Source organism: Meleagris gallopavo, chromosome 23 (genome assembly GCF_000146605.3).
Source record: "Meleagris gallopavo isolate NT-WF06-2002-E0010 breed Aviagen turkey brand Nicholas breeding stock chromosome 23, Turkey_5.1, whole genome shotgun sequence".
Lineage (NCBI taxonomy): Eukaryota > Metazoa > Chordata > Aves > Galliformes > Phasianidae > Meleagris > Meleagris gallopavo.
The window spans coordinates 4,662,327-4,682,994 of NC_015033.2; the positions used below are offsets into that span (position 1 = coordinate 4,662,327).

The following is a 20,668-nucleotide window of genomic DNA, read 5'->3' on the forward strand; positions in this document are numbered from 1 at the left end:
ACAGCTCTGCTCACCTGACTGCAGCCAGGAGGAGAGCAAGCTCCGTCTCATGGAGGACGCCTCCATCTCTCACAACAAGCTGAGGGGTGAAGCTCCCATCTACCTGAAAAATAAGAAAAATAACACATTTATTTCTATTTCATGCTCACAAGGGGGATGCGCACCAGGCCATCCCACCTGCTCCCTCCCCCCCTTGTTTACAAGAGCTTCTGAGAGGCACAGAGAACCCCAGAGCAGGCTTCATGACAAATGTGTGACCCATGGGTGCTCTCCAGCCCTGTCCCTTTCGAAACAGCGATCCAATGGTGGTACACCATGCCTGCACGCCTCCTAAGTGCTAGCTCAGCTCACCAGGTTTGCCTAAGCCTGATTAGAAGGCAGGATGCATTTCCTGCTCGGAGGAATCACAAACGGAGCAGGGGAGGCAAAGTGGAAGCCGTGTGCTACAGCCTGGCTGGAGATGCAAGAGAAGCAATTACTGCTTTAACACAGGGCATGAGGAAGCACTGGGACTCTCAGCAACAAGGCAGCGGACTGCAGGCGGATTAGAGGCATTAAGTGCTGCTGGAGAGGTGACCGAGCCCTCTCCATTAGCCAGCCAACCCCTTCATTACAAAAGGTTACGGAGCCCATCTCCCAGGGACTCACTCTGCTCTCTGCAACTGATATTCAGTGCTCCTGCCACCACCACCCCTTGTTCCTGAGCAGGGCAGTGGTACCACGTTACAGATGGGCTGGGTGTTAAAAATAATAAATAAAGAAGCTAATCCCAGAACACAGGATTTGCACGCGATGACACTGGGGCTGTGCCACACTGCGGCACCCCGTCTGCTTCCCAGTGCTCTGCAGTGCTCGGGATGGGCATTGGGTTGGGACAGTGGTGCAGAAAGCAGGTTAACCCAAAGTGCCACCAATTAACGCACGAGGACGAACAAACCCACCTCCCTCGTTAATTGGTGTGGTTAAAGAACCATTGGACGGTGCTCTCCAGGGTGACCTCACGCTCCAGCCTGACCTGAGTGCAGGGTGCCAGCCTCACTGCTTCACCCCATCTGTGTTTTAGCCCCTCCAGCTCCAGGCTCTTCTTCATGCAGCGATTCGCAGGGCCTGGGGCTGAGCTTCAGCCTGGCAGGAGCTGATGGAGCACAGTGCAGCAGGGCTGGCTCTCGGCGGAGCAGACACCTGTCCGCTGGCACTACTCAAGACCTTGAGCACCATCTCCTGGTCATTCCTGATTTCAGTGGGAGTGACACTTCCTCCTTTCTGCCGTCACAGCAAAGCCCTGGGGACAAACCACATTCCTTGCTGTTTGCTTCCACTCTTCGAGCTGGAACGGGAATGACCGACTATCACGCTGTCACAAAAACCTCCTGGAAAACTTCAATCTGTTCATCCTCTGGGCTGTGTGATGAAGCAGGCGCTGCTCACCGCAGGGCTGTGGCAGGGATCACCGCTCCGTATGTAAATATTGCAGTGGCAGAGTTCAACCTTTTGGCATTAGGGAAAGGAAGATAAATGCTACCGGTCCCCTCCGAGCCGCAGGAACTCTGCATCTATCTAATTGCACTTCATAATGGATTCAGCAAACCATTAATTATCAGATTATATTTTAGGAAACTGCAGATTAAAAAAAAAAAAACTTGATGAAATTTTAGTCTTAAAGGGGCCAGTGTACTGCAATGAATGTTGCATCCTCCCAGCACCGAAGAAGCTTTACAGCAGGTACATGAATGCATTCTGCAAAGCAACATCCCATGTGCTGCTCTGAGACACAAATAGCTTTGTTAGTGCCTTATGAATGTCTACAAACCTATTCAGTCTTTGCTGCACATCATTTCTTTTGTCAGGGTCAAATACATATTGGGTTGCTTTCCCCAAAATACAAATAAACATCCCAAACCTGAACCTCCCTTGTCAGAGCAGCATGCCTAGGTATGGCTCCGGAACCAGTCCAGTGCACACCAGGTGCCACAAATGAGCACCCACTGCTCATTATCACTTGGTTTCTTCACAAATCAGAGTGACTTTGTCATCAAACAAATCCTCCATAGACACCGTCACCAGCTCCGAACCAGCTTGGCTTGCTTGGGATTCAGGCAACGTCACAAAGACTTGGGAGCCAGTGAGCTGGGCCTCATCAAAAGAGATGATGTGTTCTGCTGCTCCTTGCTCTGACGTCTGAATCACCTGTGTGCAAGATGAACTGAGTCAGACAATGCACTGCTTTCCTTGTGGTCGCTTTGCTGTGCACATCTTTCCCAGCCCAGCTCCTGTAGTAACATTCAGCTTCACACTGCAATTACAATAGGCTTGAGGCTAATGGTAAACTCCAAAGCTCCAAATATCAGTGATGCAAAAGAGAAAATGGAAGAACCATTTAAATATTTACCTCCATAAAATTGCTATAATTTAGCTCCATAAGCAGTCATAGACGATAAAGATACTATGATTACACACTAGAGGAATGGCAGCCCAGGGAATCCCACATACTGGGCTCCTTCATGCAAGGAGCTAATCTCCACTGATGGCTGAAATATTACATTTGTCACTGGGAGTTGCAGTCTGCAAGAAAGAAAGCATGGAGGGGAAGGAATATGAATGATGGTGGTGGGAATCCAGGTGGGTTGAGGTCTTTGCCCTATCCCACTCAGACTGCAAGTGTTGCAGCATCTTCCTTGAGCCCTCCTGCAAGCCAGCCTTGCACTAACACAGAGCACTCCAACCCTAGAGCACTCTGGGCTTAGAGGCTTATGTCCTGGATGCCTCTAATCAAGAGTGCAGAAAGAGGTGACCACAAAGTGGATTTGGGAAAGAACAAGAGGGTTGAAAAGGGAGGGCTGCAAAACAGAGCAGTCTCTACCTGTACAATCTGGGCTGTGGTGACTTGGGCCTCTGTGAAGATGACCTTGGGATGCTCAGTGCTGCAGTGACCCTCCAGCTCACCCTGGGAGGTGAAGAGCTCCCCGCAGAGCCCACAGGTGAAGGTGCTCTCTGCCTGCTTGAAGTGCTCGGTGGTGACGTGGTGCTGCAGCGTCCCTGGGAAGCAGAAGGAGGCTGAGCAGTACGAGCAGTGAAATGGCTCTGACCCTGGGGAAGATGCACCACCCTGAGCCTGGGGTGCAATGGCCAGGGCCAGTCTGAGGGCACAGGGAGCTGCAAATGACCAAGATGTGCAGGGCTGAAACCCACTGGGGACTTACTGCATGGGTTCAGTTCCTTGCTTCCTCATACTGATATCTCTTAACCTGTACTTAGCTCTCTTAACTCTCTGTCCAGTACTACAGGACACCACTAAACCCCAAGTAATGTGAGTAACAGCAGAGGTAACACACCTGAGTGCCGGCACTTCATGTGGACCTGCAGGAGAGCCAGTGTGGGAAACTGCTCCTTGCACATCTCACAGTCATGGAACTTCACATCTGCAAACAAGATCATGAAGAGAAAATTGTGCACCAAAGGTCTTCTACAAGAGACAGTGCTTCTGGACGAGGGCTTTGTTAACACTTCAGCAACACATCCGCATACAGATACAGGGAGCACCTTTGGAGACAAGGCAGGGGAAGAAGAAGCCAAGAGCAGCTGAGCTGCAAGTTGCTGAGATGAGACTTGCCCCTGCTATGGGATACAGGGAATTTACAGTGATTTGCAAGTAAACATAATGAACAAACTTGTCCTGTAAGAGTTATTGCTACCTCTCTGCCAGCAGTCAGCACATGCTGTTGCTGGCTAAGAAATGGGCTGTTACCTGAGTGCTCTGCCTTGACGTGCCTTCGGTGAGCAGCAGTGCTGGAAAAGCTTTTGTCACAGGAGCTGCACTGCAAGGAAGAGAACTTGGAGGAGCGGTGATTCTGAGCTGCAAAGACATCAGGATGGTGGGTCCGGTTGTGATACCATAACCCTGACAACTGCTGCAATGATAAGGACCAAATCGTGGTTACAACCCAACGCTGCTCCAGGAGTATTAAGACAGCAAGAAGCTGTGCATGGAAAGCAACAGTGAGAGCAGGACTGTGCTCAGCAGATGCAAGACACCAGTCAGACCCACACATCTTCCCACAGGACAACGGCCAACACCACGTTTCTTCTCCATTGCCCCCTGAAGAGCTGAACAGTGCAGAATCCCTCGTCCCCATTTCACTACTCACTGCAGGTCTCCTTTTGAATTTCTGTTGCCTTGTAAGAATGTGCTCCCACACACACTCCCACTGTAGCACGCCATTCGCCATACGAGTATTTTTATTCCTATAGTTCTTGGCAGCTAGAAATTTAGGTGAAATAGATTCCTGAGGGTCTGGACAGGCGAGTACACAGTCCTCTGCAATCACACCCAATCTGTCCCCACGGACCTGCCTTTTCCCTATAGCTTCTGTCTCCTATGTGCATTTTTTTCTTTTACTGATGACACTCAGCGCACATGGCCAGGGGAAATGTCCTCATGCAGTTACAGGCAACAGCAATCTCCAGCACGCCAGGCTAAATCCTTGCTGCCCTAGCTCACCTGGTAAGTTTTGTTGCAGATACCACAGCTGAAGGGCTTTCCTCCAACGTGGGTCACCATGTGGCGCTCCAGGAGGGATGGGGCACTGAAGACTTTGGAGCAGTCGGGGCAGGGGTGGTACTCCCGGGAGTGGACTTCGTGGATGTGCTTGCGGTGTTCCTGCAGGGTGGCAAAGCTCATCCGGCACTTCCTGCAGTCGTAGGGATCTTCAATGTCTGGTGCCCAGGGATGCCACAAAGATGGAGGAGATTAAGAATGCAGTGAAAAAAGAAATGAATTCAGAAGAGAATTCATAGAATGGGGAAAGAGAAGGGAAAGAAGCGCTTGTTAGTTTCCAGATGAAAAATAACATTTAGGTTTTGGCCTTGCATGCACCTAAAGCTTCCCATGCTGAATTCCCAGCAGCCCATAGCCTGCTGGAAGCCAGCTCTGATGTTTTCTTTGAGATAACTCTATTCACAGCACCCAACCATGAGATACCAAACCAGTCTGGAAACTAGCAATACCTGCACACGTGTCCACTGGCCACAGCCATGCAGAAGCCATGCCTTGCAGGCTGGGCTGCCCAAAACTGGGGAGGCAGCTGGTCACACTCACTGTGAAAGGACCGGAGGTGGATGGAGAGCCCATTGGCCTGGCGAAAGCCCTTCCCACACTCCCGGCAGACGTACGGCTTGTCCCCTGTGTGGGTTCGAACATGGCGTGAGAGCTCGATGGACTGCGCAAAGACGGCATCGCAGTACTGGCAGGCATACATCTTCCCTGCAGGAATAGGATAAAGGGGAATGGCTTTAAACTAAAACAGGGATTTAGGTCAGCTTTGAAGAGAAATTTTCACTGAAGAGAGCAGCGAGGCCCTGGCACTGCTGTTCAGGTGCCCCATTCCGGGAGGTGCTCAAAGCCCTGGGGAATCTGATCTGCTGGGGGGCAACCAGCCCATGGGATGGGCTTTAAGGTCCCTTCCAACCCAAGCCACTCTTATGATTCTGCAAGACTGCAAACTACACAGGCTTTTCTGGGGTAGTCAGATCGATTCAACACTAAGTTGAAAAGGTCCTAGAGGAAATCATGCCTGCACAAGGAGTATTCAATTAGCAGAGACCTCGAGTGTCTGGAGGTATTATACACTGGCGTGTCTCACATTCAAAACTAATTGCCCAAGTGCGTGGCACTCATGCAACATTGTAATGCCTGAGCATATTAATTACAAACACAGTGACACATCCTCTGCAGCCATGAGCTGAAATAGGCATGGCTAAGCCCTGCCTGTGGAAGGGGCTGAGCGTAGGAAATGTAGGAGCTGATGTGAGACATTATAAGAAATTCAGCCAGAGGTAAGGATGGGACAAGGCAGGCGGTGCAGAGGGAGGCAGCCACATTGCAGGAGTTTAGATGTGAAGGGACAGAGCAGAGCTACCAAGTAGAAAAACAAGACAGAGAGAAAAAGAGTAAGAAAAGGAGGGAAGCTTCTAACATGGAGAAGATAGGATGGAGCAGAGGCAGTGCTGGGATTGACAAGGGTCAGCAGCTGAAACCGCACAAGTGAAGGAGATCTGAGAGCAGCCTGCAGCCCGGGCTCTCCCAAAACATGCACAGACCAGGAAAGAGGCCAGCAGCAAGGAGGCAGGTGAAGAAGCAGGGCAGGAAGAAGTGATGGGGCAAGCCAAGCCTCACACCCCAGCTAGGGATGGGCTGCTGTGGGGAAGACTCACCCTCAGAATGCTTTTTCTTGGTGTGGTAGGCGAGGGCTGAGGCCTGCATGAAGGTCATCAGGCAGTGCTTGCACACAAAGGGTCGGTCCCCGGTGTGCAGCCTCAGGTGATTCTTCAGTGTGGAGTTGGCTGCAAACTTGGCCCCACACTTCTCACAGGAGAAGGGCTTTTCGTCAAAATGCTCAGTCAGCTTGTGATACTGCATTCCTGGTGACAAGAGGAGGACAAGAAGAGGACCAGTGCAGTGTTAGTGTACAGCAACCCACTGCCAGCTCCCACAGCCCTGCCAGAAGCACCTCCTGCTGTTTCACTCATCCCAACAGACACAGGGCACCGAGAGCTGGCCAGGGGAGGGCTGGGAGCTTCCGCACCTCTTGCTGGCCCTGCTAAGCCAGCCATAGGACTGGAACAACTCAATTATTTTTGGAGGCTTTTAAATTCACCAGTAGCCCCATTTTTCCTTGATGAGCCATGTGGAAAACCAATTAGGGAAGAACTAATCAGAAAGCAGTTGTGCTCAGTGGGGCAGGGGAAACAAGCTGAGCTGCATTTCCCACATGTGGCACTCACAGAGCTGCAGGGAGGAGGAGAAGATTACAGATTACCATTTTACTATGTCATCCAGGTTTCCCCAGTGTGTGCACAGGGCCCTAGAACAAACACCCCTTTCCTCCCTGCTATCACCAACCCTACCTGAAGCATGAGCAAACTCTCTGCCACAGATGTCACACGTCACAGGAAGACGCTTCTTCTTCTTCTTGGCCATCCCCACCTCCCCATGGACCTCCAGCTGATGCTTCTCCAGCTCTTCCTTTGTTGATTTGACTTCAGTGCATTCCTTACACTGGATTTGCTTTCCTCTGGCCACCCGACAACGTTTCATGTGCACCTTCAGGCGGCAGTAGAAGTGGAAGCTCTTCTCACAGGCTTTGCAGATGAAATTCTTCTTGGAAGATGCTTTCTCTTCTGGTTCCTTCGGTTCCTTAATTGCAGCACCTCCTGCCTTATCCTCTTCTTTGTCCAGAGCTTCCACTTGGGATTCACTGTTCACCTTCCACTTCCTGATTCCAGGTTTCTCTCCACTTCCCTCAGTCAAGAGCCCTGTGTAAAAAGCAGCTCCTGCTTGAGAGGTGACCAGGCCTGAGTACCAAACCCCTGGTCTCCCATCTCCTGAACACTCCTACACAGCAAGTCATCCCTATGGGGCAAGAATGCACATGCAAGAGATGCTCAGTGGACATGCTGTCCAACACAGCAGTGGTTCACAGCTCTGCCCAAATGTGGTCATGGTAACCCATGCTACGAGGCACGGAGTGCCTTGAATTCCACACACGTGTACCAGGGGTTCAATTAGATGTCAACAGCCACATTTTTCAAAGAGCTCATTCTTCCCCTGGCAAGAACAGAAATAACTGTTGTTTCTAAGAGTCTGCCACCAGCTCAGACACGTGATGTTGGGCTCATGCTGAAATGTTTGAAGATCTGAGCCTCTGGTATGATGCTGTGCCACTGGGTCAGGCACTGACAGTGGATATCTAGCCACTAAAATCACAAGAAATCTCAGGAATACTTTCCAAACACAAACTCTTTTGAAGAGAACACACAGTCTTGCTACAATCCTTTCAAGTCTTCTGGTTAGGGCCCTGGGGTATTTTAAGTCACTCATTACATTCATTTCTTTAAAAGTCTAATGCTTTTCCAAGTCCCTGTAATGTCATCATTTCGAAAAGCACAAGGTTCTCAATCTACAGAGAAGACCCACATGGAATACACATATGGAAGAAATCAAAATACAAACAGATATATTTGGCTCCTTTGTTATAATGAGAACCATGCAATTCTGTGGTCATGGAAACCACTGCAGAGTTATTTTGCCAATGCACAGGAAATTCAGCCCATATTTGCAAAACTTCATTTCTGCCGTCCTCGTTATGGGCAAAGCTCAGCAAAGTTTTCTCCCTGCACAGTGATATAAGCCCAAATTTCCAACCAACAAGAAACCAGCTGACATATTCCAATGGACACCAACTCAGAAATGTTAAGATGTCAAGTGGTGACCCATCAGCCCCTGAATATGTCAAGGGAATAAAACAGACTGTAAGACTGTTGTGCAGTTTGTCCTCCTCTGTCAAGACAGCAATACACACTCTTCACCCCTAAGGTCTCTTCCCTCATCCCTATAACCAACACTGACAGTTTTTCTGATTTAAGCAAACAAGAATCTTGAAATGTTGAACATCAGAAAGGGATGAACGTGGATGAAGATATGCATGCTAAAGAAGACAGAAATGGATATGCCTGGAAATGCCACAGCAGCAGGAGCATAATCTGAATGAGACAAAAGAGAGCAAGTTTGCCACAGACTCTATTGGGCCAAGTGCTAGCTTATGGTGCTCTGGCTCTTAAGCCTGTGACAGTGCTGCTCAGGATCTCAGGGATGGACAGTCCAGAGTATGTCAAGAACTAAATCAGGATACAGATGTGCTGGAATATGGCTCTGGGAGAGGTACAGGTAAGCCTTCAGCCTACACAACAGCAGAAGACTACGTTATAAAGGCAGAAAGAGCTCACTTTCATGGTGAAAAACATCAAGGAGTGGCCCTCTATATCTGCAGGGTGATGCTACCACCACCAGAGAGCAGTTCTGAATGAAAGCTGAAGCAGATAGTGTGTAATCAGTGAGTAGGTACAAACACCCTGTATTCCTGTGCCAGTACAACACACACTTCTTGGATGGTAGGTCTGTATACATCAGAAATGCCTCAGGCAGGAATTGCTGACTGCGGAGTCCTCCAGGACTTCGTTCTGCTTTGTCATGGCAAAGACACCAGTACTGGAAGAAAAACCCTGCTGGTAATTATGGTGCATCTCCTCATGAGTTCTCTTTCTCTTTTATAAGCTTTCTGCTAAGTTGATAATTCTGGTGGCTGCTCTACTCTACCTGCAATACATGGCAGATGCCAGAATCCAGAAGCAAAAAATTCTTGATGTACGGCCATCTGTCTCCCAGTCTCCAAGCTGGAAGAAAATTCCACCTACCTTTTTGCATCTATCCTGTGTCAGTGAGCACCTGATGGTCATTGCAATGGTTGCTGACAAGCATGGGGAAATGAGCAAAACCTTTACAGGAGAGAATGAAGTTTTCCTTGCAGACTCTTGGATTCCAGGAGCCACATTAAATCTCAATTGTGTTTCTTAAACTCAAGATTATGCAGAGGAAAACTTTGTTATCTGGAGTTCTTGACACATCTCTGAAATTTGAAAATTAGGCATATCTTGACAAATAAGATCTTCCAAGAAGTGACTCTAAAAGGTCATGGAAAGCAGCTCAGTAGTGAAGTGATAGTTGGAAACAGCCAAATCTTGTCTTTGCAAGCATCAACTGAAGCATTTAGAGTGCTCCAGCTACAGAAGTGGGAAAAACAATAGACTTCGTATCATACCTCCATCAGAGAAACTAACTTGTTATTTTGATGACGCTGAATGAGGTTGAGGATGGATTCAGATTCCTCCACAGGAAGCCCTGTTGCTTTCCAAGTTGCTCAGCTCAGGTATCAGAGATATCTCTTCTTTCTTTTTGTGGCAAAGATGTAAAAAAAAGACAGCTTTCCAATGGAAATGCAAATTGTATGCACCTCTTTGAGCACGTATGTTCTTCAGAAACGTCAGATTTTCTCTGTTTTAAGCAGAAGCTCACATTCCTCAAACATGAGGCCCTCAGTTATCATTCACGTTTCATGCTGAGAGCCACATGGCTACTGATCCAGAACGCCACCTGCAACACTCAGGGCTGTTAAGCTGTGATATCAGAGCTGAGGAGATCAGTCTTAAAATTAAGATATGGAATGTCACTGCGAAGACCATCGGATGCCAAAAAGAGACCAGTGATTGGCAATTCTCCTCAGATCGATTCATACAAAATACATGTTTTTGCCAAGCAGATACCATTTTTCCAGTCCTTTTGTTTTTGATGTTGTTTCTTGCTTGCTTATGTCTCAGCCTCTCCTTGGCTTGAAGCCCTGCAAGACGCTCAGTAACAGCAGTCTGTTCTCTTTGATATTGGTGCCAGAGAAGCAGGCATCTGTCAGAGCAATTTAGCTGACTCCCCAAGTCCCTCACTGATAAGCACTGCAAGATGTCCAGCAGCTAAGGTGGACTGCACCTTCAAAGACACGTGTGTTTTCTGTTGGCCTCTCTCTTCTAGAGCCACCAGGGCATCAGTCCTAGTACATCCCACAGTCAGCTAGGGTTAAGGCAAGTGAAGCAAATGACTGGAGCTTCAGGCAGGGGACAGAGAAGGAATGGCAGATGAGAAGGAATCACCTTTCCTCTGGAAATCCTCATCAGAGCCATGACCAGGCAAAAAGGCCAACTGGATTGGCAGCAGCTCTTACAGAGTTTTAAGAGGGGAAAACTAGATTTGAACTGGGTATGAATACTAGATCTACAGCATAGGACATTTCCCAGGGAGACCATTTATGCCAAGCATAAATAAGCAGTAACCTAGTCTTTGATTCCTTCTATGAGTGCATCCAATCCCATCTACCACCCTAACTTTTTCCTATTGCTCAGGAACAGAGACAGGCTGATGAATGGCCACTCTCTCTCTGCCCTTCCTGGCATACAGAGAACATTTGCTTTGACTGTCACTGACAAACATGAAGCAATGGCAAATGTCAAAGCCAGCAGGCTGGCATTCATCCATCCAGCTATGGTCCTGACCCAAATTTTCAAACCAATTTCCCTTAAAAAAGGCAAGATACTAATAACAGGCTGCTTATTCTAACTAGCCAGCAATCTGTGAGTATTTCCATGCTGTGTCTATGCTAAGCAGCTCTGGCACCACAAGTAAATGGAGATGGACTAAGCTGAATCAGCATCCGTGCTCAGATAAAAAACACACTGTGTACATCCCATCGGACTGTGCAGCCCAAAACATCTGTACTTGGATGCACTGGGAAATGTGGTGACATAAAAACATATGTGAGAAGACAGAAGAAGCAAGCCACATTTGCATCCTTTTCAAGAGAATGCAAACCTGCAGTTGCCTTTCTGGCTCTCTGTTATCTTTTTCATTAAAGCACCAAATCCTGTTAAGCATTTTTCCTTCAAATGATGGATGCAGAGACACAATTCAGCTCAGCTGGAAATAATTCCATAGCTCAGGGCAGGGTCTCATACACCATTATTGATATGCATTTGTTTCTGAAGTTCAGGAAATTGCCTATCTGCATATGCTCCACTCGTACCTTTGTCAAACTGCTACAGTACATAACACTCACCTACTGCTGTGGGACTCTCCTGTGGGATCATTTGCTCTGGAAAATGTACATATAGCAAAACCAAATTAAGGCACGGTGAGACAATTAACTCAGGGAATAGTCTGGGACTACAAAGTGCACCATCACTGTCAGCCTTTCATGAGACAAGTGCACTCGGATGTGAGCTTTTCACAATCAGCCTGTGAAGTATCTGCACATACAGCAAGTCAGCACATTACAGCACCACGACACTGCTGTCTGCATCCACTCAAACTCCCTCAGACTCACAGTGCTATATGTAACTGACCACAGAAAGATGAAAGTCTGTTCATTCCTTACCCACATGCCCTAGCTCCTGCATCACTGGCTGCAAGTCTGGGAAAGACTCATGGACATTGCACAGCAGCTGACAGATCTTGATGGCTGGGACAGACTTCTCCTGTGCTGTACTCAAAGCTGCTTTCAAGGAGGCCTCTGAGCTTTTCTTTTGAGCAGAAATACTCAGTAGCTACAGGAGTGAAAAGAAGAAAACATCATGAGACAGAAAATCTGGGCTGTCAAGGGTTGGGATGGTCTGGGAATGAGGGCAGTTTCCCTTTTTCTGTTTCATCCTTACTGTTGGGAACCTGCTCAGAGAAACCAGGAAAAAAATTATCTTTCCAAACAAGTCTTTGCCCTTCCACTGATGTATAAGCATGAGCAGAGAGAATTTCTGGATAAAACAAGTTACAATAAATCAATTCTCAGATTTTCTGATTTGGCTTCAACTTACTTAAAACTACCTCCATCAAAAGAGAGGTTTCTCAATGCCTTACAGCACTGAGTTTACCTAATCTGTAAATCTGTCTTTCATGCATAACTTTCTCTAGAATGCAATCTGTGCTGGCTCCAAAGGGGGGTACGCACTGCATCACCCCTTCATACCTCTTTCACTGCTTCTGTGAGTCCTGCTTCCCCTGGAGCCAAGCCCTCCATGTTTGCTCTCTGCTTAATGGCCTCTGAGATGAGCTCACTGTGCCTCAGGATGATTTCAATGGCTGTGCTTTCACTGGTGGCAACTGAAGAGGAAAATAAAAAGTATGTAAAAACCCAATATGAAAAACTCAATGTGCAAGGAGAACCCAAACATAGCTTTGCTTAGCTAAAGGTGATTTGTTAACAGCAGGAGTCCTTTCTTTATGGAGCAGGAAACAGGGAGCAGCTCCAGGCAAACTTTGGTTACATTCACTGCCTCACAGACATCCAGCCTAAAACACAGCAATCTGGCAGACCTGACTTCTCAGTGTTTGTACAACACTGGGTGAGAAGATCAGGTTTTCCAAAGCACGTTATTGAATGAGATGCTAACAACCTCAAAAGGCAAGCACGACTGTCCCAACACACAGGATTTCTTCTCTCCCCTAGTTCGAGATATCCCATTTTGACATTTTGCAGTGATGCCTCATCCAAGGATATCACACAAAAAGGAGTCACATGCATCATGCACCAGAAGTGCTGATTTCTCTGCACTGAGCACAGAGGCAACAGAATTCAGATGTAGATAGCTATCCTACAGGCATTTGACCATGGGCAAGTAAATCTCAGCTTAATGTACAGACACATGCACAGCCACCCCCCTCTCATTTATCCCAAATCCATTAATTTTCATGAGATTTCAGCAACTGTGCAGGGAGGGGGGAGCACAGGTTATGTTTTCAAGTAGGAAAATGCAATGACAGATTCCCACAGCTGGCAGGGAAACTCAAAGCCAGAGGCCAGAGCTCTTGGGAAGACAGAGGAGAGGCTGCACACAGACCTCCAGTTTAACCCATGTTTTCAGTCTGACGGGCCTTCAGCTGCTTTTTAGCACACAGTGGCAGCCAGCTCTCAAAAGGTTTGCTCACAACAAAACCTTACAGCCCTCGTGACACAGAGTCACAAACAAAGTAGTGGCATTTGTGGATGGAAGTGTTTTTCCAGCATATAACCAATGACTGTTTCAGAAAAGACACAGGCTTTTGACACACACTGGAAAAAAAGTATTTCCAGACACCAAAGGAAGGAGCGTGAAAGGGTCTGTGAAACTTGCAGCAGGGGAGAGGAAGGAGTTAGGAAGTACATTCTGCCAGCAGTGGGAAAAGTGCAGAGGAGACTGAGGCCATTACCTGCTTGGAAGAAAAGCTCTGCGCCCGGTTCCTTCTGGATCTCCTCCATGAGCACGTTCAGCGGCTGCTCGGCCTCTCGCACAGCCAGCAGCAGCTGCCAGACCACAGAAACAGACAGAGACTGCTCCTCCAGCGCCGCAGACACGAGTGAGATGAAGCCACCTGAGCCAGTCTCGCACTTCACAATCTGTTCCATTGCCTTCAAAAGATCGTCAGTGAGGTGCTAATGAGTGACTGCATCCATCTGCCCAGCATGGCCTTAGCCAAGGCCATGGTTTGCCCCAGCCCCAGCCTTCCCTTACTCCTGCCCTGCTTGAGACCTGGCTCACAATACAACCCAAGCAACAACCACTTCAAAGCCCAGCCTTTTGCTGAAACACATTGGACATTTCCTTGCTTCATCTCTCCTCAGTCTCCAGATCAGCCATTCTTCCTCGCCCATCTTCACCTTCCTGCACACAACTGCTTCGTTCCCATTATCTGATGCTAAGAAGGAATCTTTAAATTGAATCCTGCTGGAGGACTGCCCCAAAACCAAGCCATGACAACCAGTAAATCAAGTCCTTGTGACACCTTGCTTCCAGTATCAGCTTTAACACACAGACAGGAGACTGCTTACCTCTCTGTCAGCAGGAGCTAGGCTCTGTGCAGCAGAAATGCCACGCAGCAGTGTCTGAGTGTCCGTGAGGTGCTCCACTAACCTTTCTTGGTATCGTCTCAGCAGTTGGGCTCCATAATCCTCCAAACTCCATTTGGCTGAATGCAAGTGAAGGAATAAGAACAGCTCAACCACAGCATCTTCCCAAAGGGCTTCAAGAGCTACAGAGGGCTTGAAAACACCAAAGTTGCCAGATCTCCCTTGTCATAGGATGACTTAGGTTAGAAGGGACCTCAAAGATCATCTTGTTCCCAGACATTTGCCACAGGCAAGGCTGCCAACCTTACTCTCAGGACACTTGGTTTCACCTTGGTTGCAGCCAAGTAAAGTGGGTAAATGTGTGGTTTTGTATGTCAAGACAACACATCAAGATGTTTTTCAGTCTATTCTGATGTCTTGCTAGCAAGAAGTTCCCACTAACTCTTAACTTCAGTTTCATTGAAAGCAGTTTTTAATTGAGTCTTAGATCCACTCCACCACGAAGGAGCTCTGCAGCACACTCTGTCTCAGCGGTGTGCAACTATCAAACACAGCAACATTTTGCAAACACCCATATGGTCCAACATAATCAAGAACTGAGTGGGCTGAGTTGTCTTTGGTGAAAATGTTAAGGGAACACAAACCAGACTTGGGATTGCAAAATAGCAGTAACACCCTCTTCTCTCTCTCATGCACAAAAAAATACAACTTTAGCCTAATCTGTTCCTCATATATCTGATTCCAGACTTGACCTGATAAATCTGAGACACGGTAACTTCAGAGTAACAGCACAATCCTTAGTAGACATCACAGTAGCAGAACACAATGAACTAATTCAAGGAAGAGGACTAGCCTTCACCCAGGGTAATGAAAAGATTTGGGACAATATGCTGTGTACCCAAAATATTCTATGATTGTACTCGTCCCCAGACTAGTTGATAAATAAAACTGGGAACTGCCAAACAGATGAACCTGAAAGCCTGAAAGGTTTTTGTTTTTTTCTCCCCACTGTTGGAGTTACAGAATTGGAGGTGAAGATGCATAGTTACACTTTTGTAAGAGAAACAAAAATAAAAAGCTGTAGTTCATCCAGGACATCTGTGCATGGTTTTTTTTTTGTTTGCGTGCTTAGGTTTTTAAATCATTTTGGTTCAGCATCAAACAAAAAGTTCAATTACTCACAATAAGTACAGGTTGGTGAAAAAAATAATAGTCCTTGAGACCCAGAATACATGCAATGCGAAGTAAGAAGAGAATGCTCTCCCATGGGGAAGGAAGCAATGGCAATCTGTGGAATAATCAATGGATGATTTCGAGCTTATATGAAAAGCTGCCTGGACAAAGACCTTCTGGACACAGCTTAGTTGCTCCTTGGTGAAGTTAAGGGAATCTCATTTAGCTCTCTAAGTTTTGACTTGCATGCACCCCACATGGATCAGGGCACAGATAACAAATAAAAGGAGAGGCAGTGTGTGCCCCATCCCTGGAGACATTCAGGCCAGGTTGGAGGGGCTCTGAGCACTGGTGGAGCTGTGGTTGTCCCTGCTCATTGCAAGGGGTTGGACCCGATGGCCTTTCAAGGTTCATTCCAACTCAAGTGATCCTGTGCTTTTATATTTCTCCCCTTCTCCTATCAAAATGCTTCTGATTTTATTACACTTGAGTTGCCACAAATGCACTCAGCTCTGCTGTGAGCTCCATGTGAGTCTGTTAGCACCACAGCACAGGACAGCAAAGCGGCCGTTGGCGGCTCAGATCATTCCCTCCCTCTTCATTTCCACGATAAGAAATATTTGTGCTTCTGTTTGTTCAAGCTGCAATTTGAGAAGATTCAACTCTATGTAATTAAGGAATGCTCCTCCTTGGAATGGGTATTACCACTAGATAATTAAGCATGTTGGGAGTCTGATGTTTCAAGAAAGCAATCGTGCTTAACAAATGACAAAGCAAATTGCCTGTCGGGAATGTTTGCTACAGAGGAAGTTATCAGCATTATGAGTGCAGTTTTGCTTTCTATTAAACAGTAATTTACATTTCACTGCATATTAATTTAGTTTTTAATTTTTTAGTGATTTCAGAGCTGGTGAAATTTGCTAGTCTATCTGAATTGCTCAGACTAAACCCACTCATACTTGGAAAGCTGTTCCACCAGGGGAAAGATGAGGAATCCAAGACCTGGCAGCATCACAGGCAAGCAAAAAAAAACCAAACAAACCCACACCCAGCAACAAGGGGACTAGCACTCCAAGATAAGGATGTCTAATGGGGCCACCGAATGTGGGACACCCAGAAGATCACAAATGAGTGACCATAATAGAATCATTAAGGTTGGAATAGACCACCAAGATCACCCAGTCCCACCCCAACCCATGCCCATCGCGACCACATCCCTCAGCGCCACATCTCCATGGTTCTTGAACACTTCCAGGGATGGTGACTTCACCACCTCCCTGGGCAGCCCATTCCAATAACGCATCACTCTTTCTGAGAATCAGTTTCTCCTAATTTTTCCTAATATCCAACTTAAACCTTCCCTGATACAACTTTCATTGCAATGCACTGGGCTGTTTTCTAGCCGAGTCCCCTCAAATCAGTGGTCCCAGATCTGTTTTGTTTGCATAAAATGGGCATCCTATTCCCCTGCATGAAAGTGGGGTTATAAGAGCACAGTGAGGTGCAAAAAACCATCCAGACTTCCTGGAAATTCCCTTCACTAAGCCCCCATACATGTGAATTTAATGCCATCGTACCTTTGCCATCAGAGATGTTTGCTTTTACCTCCAAGCTGTCTAGCAAAAGATGGAGACCAGGGAACGATGCTTTCACAGCCCTCAGAAGCTTGACCAAACTTTCAGCTTTCAGGGTTTTCTCCTCTTCCACCTTCCTGAGCAGACTGTCCATGGCTCCCATCTGGGATTTGCCCTCACAGCAATTCAAAACTACCTGTAACAAAGAAACAGACAAGAAACTGTTAGCACTTCCTTCAAATTCTTGGATCTAAACAACACTAAAGAAACAGGGACAGTACCACGGTGCAACAAATCCATACCCACTGTTCAGACTGGGTATCAGGAAGAATTTCTTTACGGCGGCGATGAAGCATTGGAAGGGGCTGCCCACGGAAGTGGTAGACATCCCATCCCTGGCATTAATTAAGAGATGTGTGGATGTGGCAACAGAAGACACAGTTTAGTGGTGAGGCTTGGTAGGTCATTTGGGTGGTTGGACGTGAAGGTCTTTTCCAACCCTAGGTGATTTTATGGGTTGGCACCTTGAAAAGTACCCCGGTGGGTTCTTACACCAAGTCTGCATCTTGGAATGTCTGACAAACAGAAAACATTTCTTCAAAGGAATAAAAAAAGTCTCAAAGGCAGGGTTCAAAACAATTCTTCATTACATATTTTTAGCAAAGTCTTTCTAAATTGGCAATGTCTTCTCCCTCATTTCCCTTCATTTTTTTCTGCTTGTCACTTGAAGGCAAGGAGACAAAAAAAGAAGACTCGTTAAACAAACACCCTATTAATTGAATGATTATTTTTATGACGAGTCCACACGAGACGCCTCATCTGTGAGATATAATCACTGTAGTTAAGTATGCTGTAGTAGCAGCTCCCCAGCACAACCAGTAAAGACAGCCAGTCTTTATGGGGAAAAACCAGCCAGTTTATGGGGAATGGGAGGGGATCGTAGAAGTGTCCACCCACAGGCAGAAACTTGGTAGATCCACGGCCCGTTAATAAAATTATTAGTATCTGTCCTAAAAAAAGTTATATTTTTGCTCCCTTTTCTCAGGTTGGGAAGCTCATCTGCAGCCTCATTCCCCAGACGACTCCTCTAATTTTCAGTTTAAATTTATTCATGGCCAGTGTATGCCCACTTGTTCATCTGCCAACATTATCTTTTAGCTTAAAAAGCTCTTCTAAACTCTCTGTTTACCCTCTTCTTCTCTCCAATTTCTTTATAAAAGCAGGATCATATTCCCTCTCAGTCTTCATTTCACTTGTCTAAATAAGGCAGCTTCTCTCATAAAACTGCTTCTCCACTTCCCTGATCTTAACAACTGACTCTACTTCAATACAAATTCATCTTTTTTGGAGGAAGACGAGAACTGCATACGGTATTTCAGATAAGGTTTTAGTTCTTGTTCTGAATTTGCACCCTTCCATCTTCCTATTCTCACTGCTCAGCTCTCCAGCCATGTTATCCTTCTCCCACTTGCAGATTCTCCTCCATATAGAGGAAAGCTCGTGGCTTTGCTCATCACCAAGTCTTCCTACCATGTTTTGATATTTTTGTGTCAACAGCACTAGCGATTAATCGAGTACCCAGAAACCTGCTGGTAACCTTGCTTCAACGTGTCAATCTGCCTTCAGCACAACCTGTAGTTATCTCCCAATAAGCTATATCCTCTTTTTAATATCAAGATTTCCTTTGGTTTTAACAATTTCCCCACATGAAATTCAAACGCTTTGCTCAAGTCTCGATTGAGGCAGAAAACCCCATTTTTATCTCATCAAATAAAGATTCCAGGTCAGGCAGAAGCAATTTACTCCAACACCCTTGCTGCATTTTATTCCATTTCTTTGATTACATGCAGTGCTTCAATTACACAAGCCTTCCAGCCTGTCCCAGTGCATATTCCTGTGCAGCCATGGACCTGGTTGCTGGGATCACTGCTTCCCTCTTCCTGCACGTACGTCCTGGTCACCAATTGCAGGGGCTACTCCCAGCTTGAAAAATGCAGTCATAAACCCTGCCAGTGCTCTCACAGCCAGGAGAGGTGTGGGTTAGCTCCTCCAGCCTGCAGCCCCTACACCCTTTGAGTTGTGGGTTCAGTTCAGCTGCAGGAAATTTCCATTCCTGTGTCTTTGCCAGAGCTCTCCTGTGTTTGTCCCTCAGTTCAGCAATGAGATTGTGGGTCATCTCTCAGAATGCTCTTTTTTTTCACTTGATTAAACAATTGTTTGTTTCTTCACTCAACATATACTATGATGTCCAGCAGCCTGAGAGCTGCAAGACCCTCTTCTTACAGACATTTTCAGACCTCTGAAGCAAACTCCTTTGTCTGTAGGCCATTGCAGCCATCCTGGCAGCCTCTCCACTTGGTCTAATACTCTTCAAGTTATTTATTCCCTCAGGTCTGCAACTTCCTGTACAAATTCTCCTCTTTGGTTGAGGAAACAAACTTCAGACAGTTCTCATACCTTTAACATGAAAGAAAGGAATCCAACAGCTCCTCCTGAGCTCTTATGAGCAGCTGAACTCATTAATTAGTTTCTCTCATTTCTAGAAATCTGTCCTTTTATAGCAAAAACCTCTGTTAGTGAATCTCCCATTTAATTCACACCGAGATGACCCCTGATCACTCATTTTGAAGTCATCTTTTCAGAGAACACAAGAGGGGTACAAGAACAGCATCCTTATGAAGAGTTCAGACTACAACCTGTTGCTGCTCCCAGACAAGTTTCTGTGCTGCAGTCCAGCAGATCCAGAACCAATGGCCCTGGCTGTGATTTTGAGACTCTTTTTGACCACATCTGAGTGGGACAGTCAGAAACACCCCCCAGGTGTGTTTGCAGGCAGTTTTCTGCATTCCCCAGTACGCCCAGTTGGGATTGCTCTCACAATGGCAAGCAATCTTGTTTGCATTGTCATTAATAAGCCCTAGCAAGGAGCTCTTACTCATGTGCAGAAAGAAAGGATGGATGTTTTTACCAGCTACTGTGCTGCTCCAGATTCAGGGCTGTACTCAGGATTGGTCACACTGAACTTTGCAACAACTTAAGACATCACACACAAGAGGTTACCCTGCTCTTCCATTTTATCCAAGTTTGTTTGCTGAATAAATGTGTGTCTGCTGAGGGAGTGACTGCAAGAAGTTTCATCTTTATGAAACCTTGGAGTACTAGATCCTATCTCTGCCAGCCCAGAGCTCTCATGTTATTCAGTAAGATGAAACCATCAGAGGTGGCTGATAACTCCATGTTCCACACCTGAGATATGCCACAGCCCCACGGTTCAATCAAGTCAACTTCTGAGTTAATTATGCACATTTCCAGTTGTCTAGGGGGAAAAAACAGCACAAACAAATAAAGGAGATCTTAAAGAAATAAAAAAATGGCACCAAAGGATCCCTGCCACTCAGGTCAGTCTACATATGGCAATTTCTGCCTTACGTTCCTGGGCCTCACCTCCCAGTGCACAGCTATGCACCCAGTCTCACCGAGGTCCCCTGCAAATACATTTGTTATTTGTCAGCAACCTCTGAGCTAAAACTGTTTGCGCTTGAGAACCCATTGAGAAGAGAAGGATTTTGTATTCAGAGCAGGGTTTGGAGGCTCTGCAGCAAACTGCGGGAGCAGAGAGCAACCAAAAAGCACAAGAAGAAATACTGAATAACACTACCCCTGCACCAA

At 46.6% G+C, this 20,668-nt stretch overlaps 1 protein-coding gene across 9 annotated transcripts in view; it reads right to left on the minus strand.

The window, feature by feature from the left end:
- Positions 1-20,668, minus strand: part of ZBTB40 (zinc finger and BTB domain containing 40) — a 36,190-nt gene that overhangs the window by 7,129 nt on the left and 8,393 nt on the right. For 2 of the 9 annotated variants that reach the window (XM_019622540.2, XM_010722889.3), the window contains exons 5-18: positions 17,003-17,195; positions 14,235-14,371; positions 13,616-13,814; positions 12,396-12,529; positions 11,811-11,979; positions 6,904-7,311; positions 6,211-6,417; positions 5,096-5,260; positions 4,499-4,713; positions 3,746-3,908; positions 3,333-3,419; positions 2,861-3,153; positions 942-2,187; positions 15-103 (exon numbers count right to left, since the gene is read on the minus strand). In XM_019622540.2, coding sequence (XP_019478085.1) covers positions 1,996-2,187; positions 2,861-3,153; positions 3,333-3,419; positions 3,746-3,908; positions 4,499-4,713; positions 5,096-5,260; positions 6,211-6,417; positions 6,904-7,311; positions 11,811-11,979; positions 12,396-12,529; positions 13,616-13,814; positions 14,235-14,371; positions 17,003-17,195 — 2,562 coding nt within the window. In that variant the 3' untranslated portion in view covers positions 15-103; positions 942-1,995. Of the gene's footprint in view, positions 1-14; positions 104-941; positions 2,188-2,860; positions 3,154-3,327; positions 3,420-3,745; positions 3,909-4,498; positions 4,714-5,095; positions 5,261-6,210; positions 6,418-6,903; positions 7,312-11,810; positions 11,980-12,395; positions 12,530-13,615; positions 13,815-14,234; positions 14,372-17,002; positions 17,196-20,668 lie in introns of those variants that run through there. The other 7 variants (XM_019622539.2, XM_003212354.4, XM_010722890.3 and 4 more) reach the window with 7 other exon arrangements.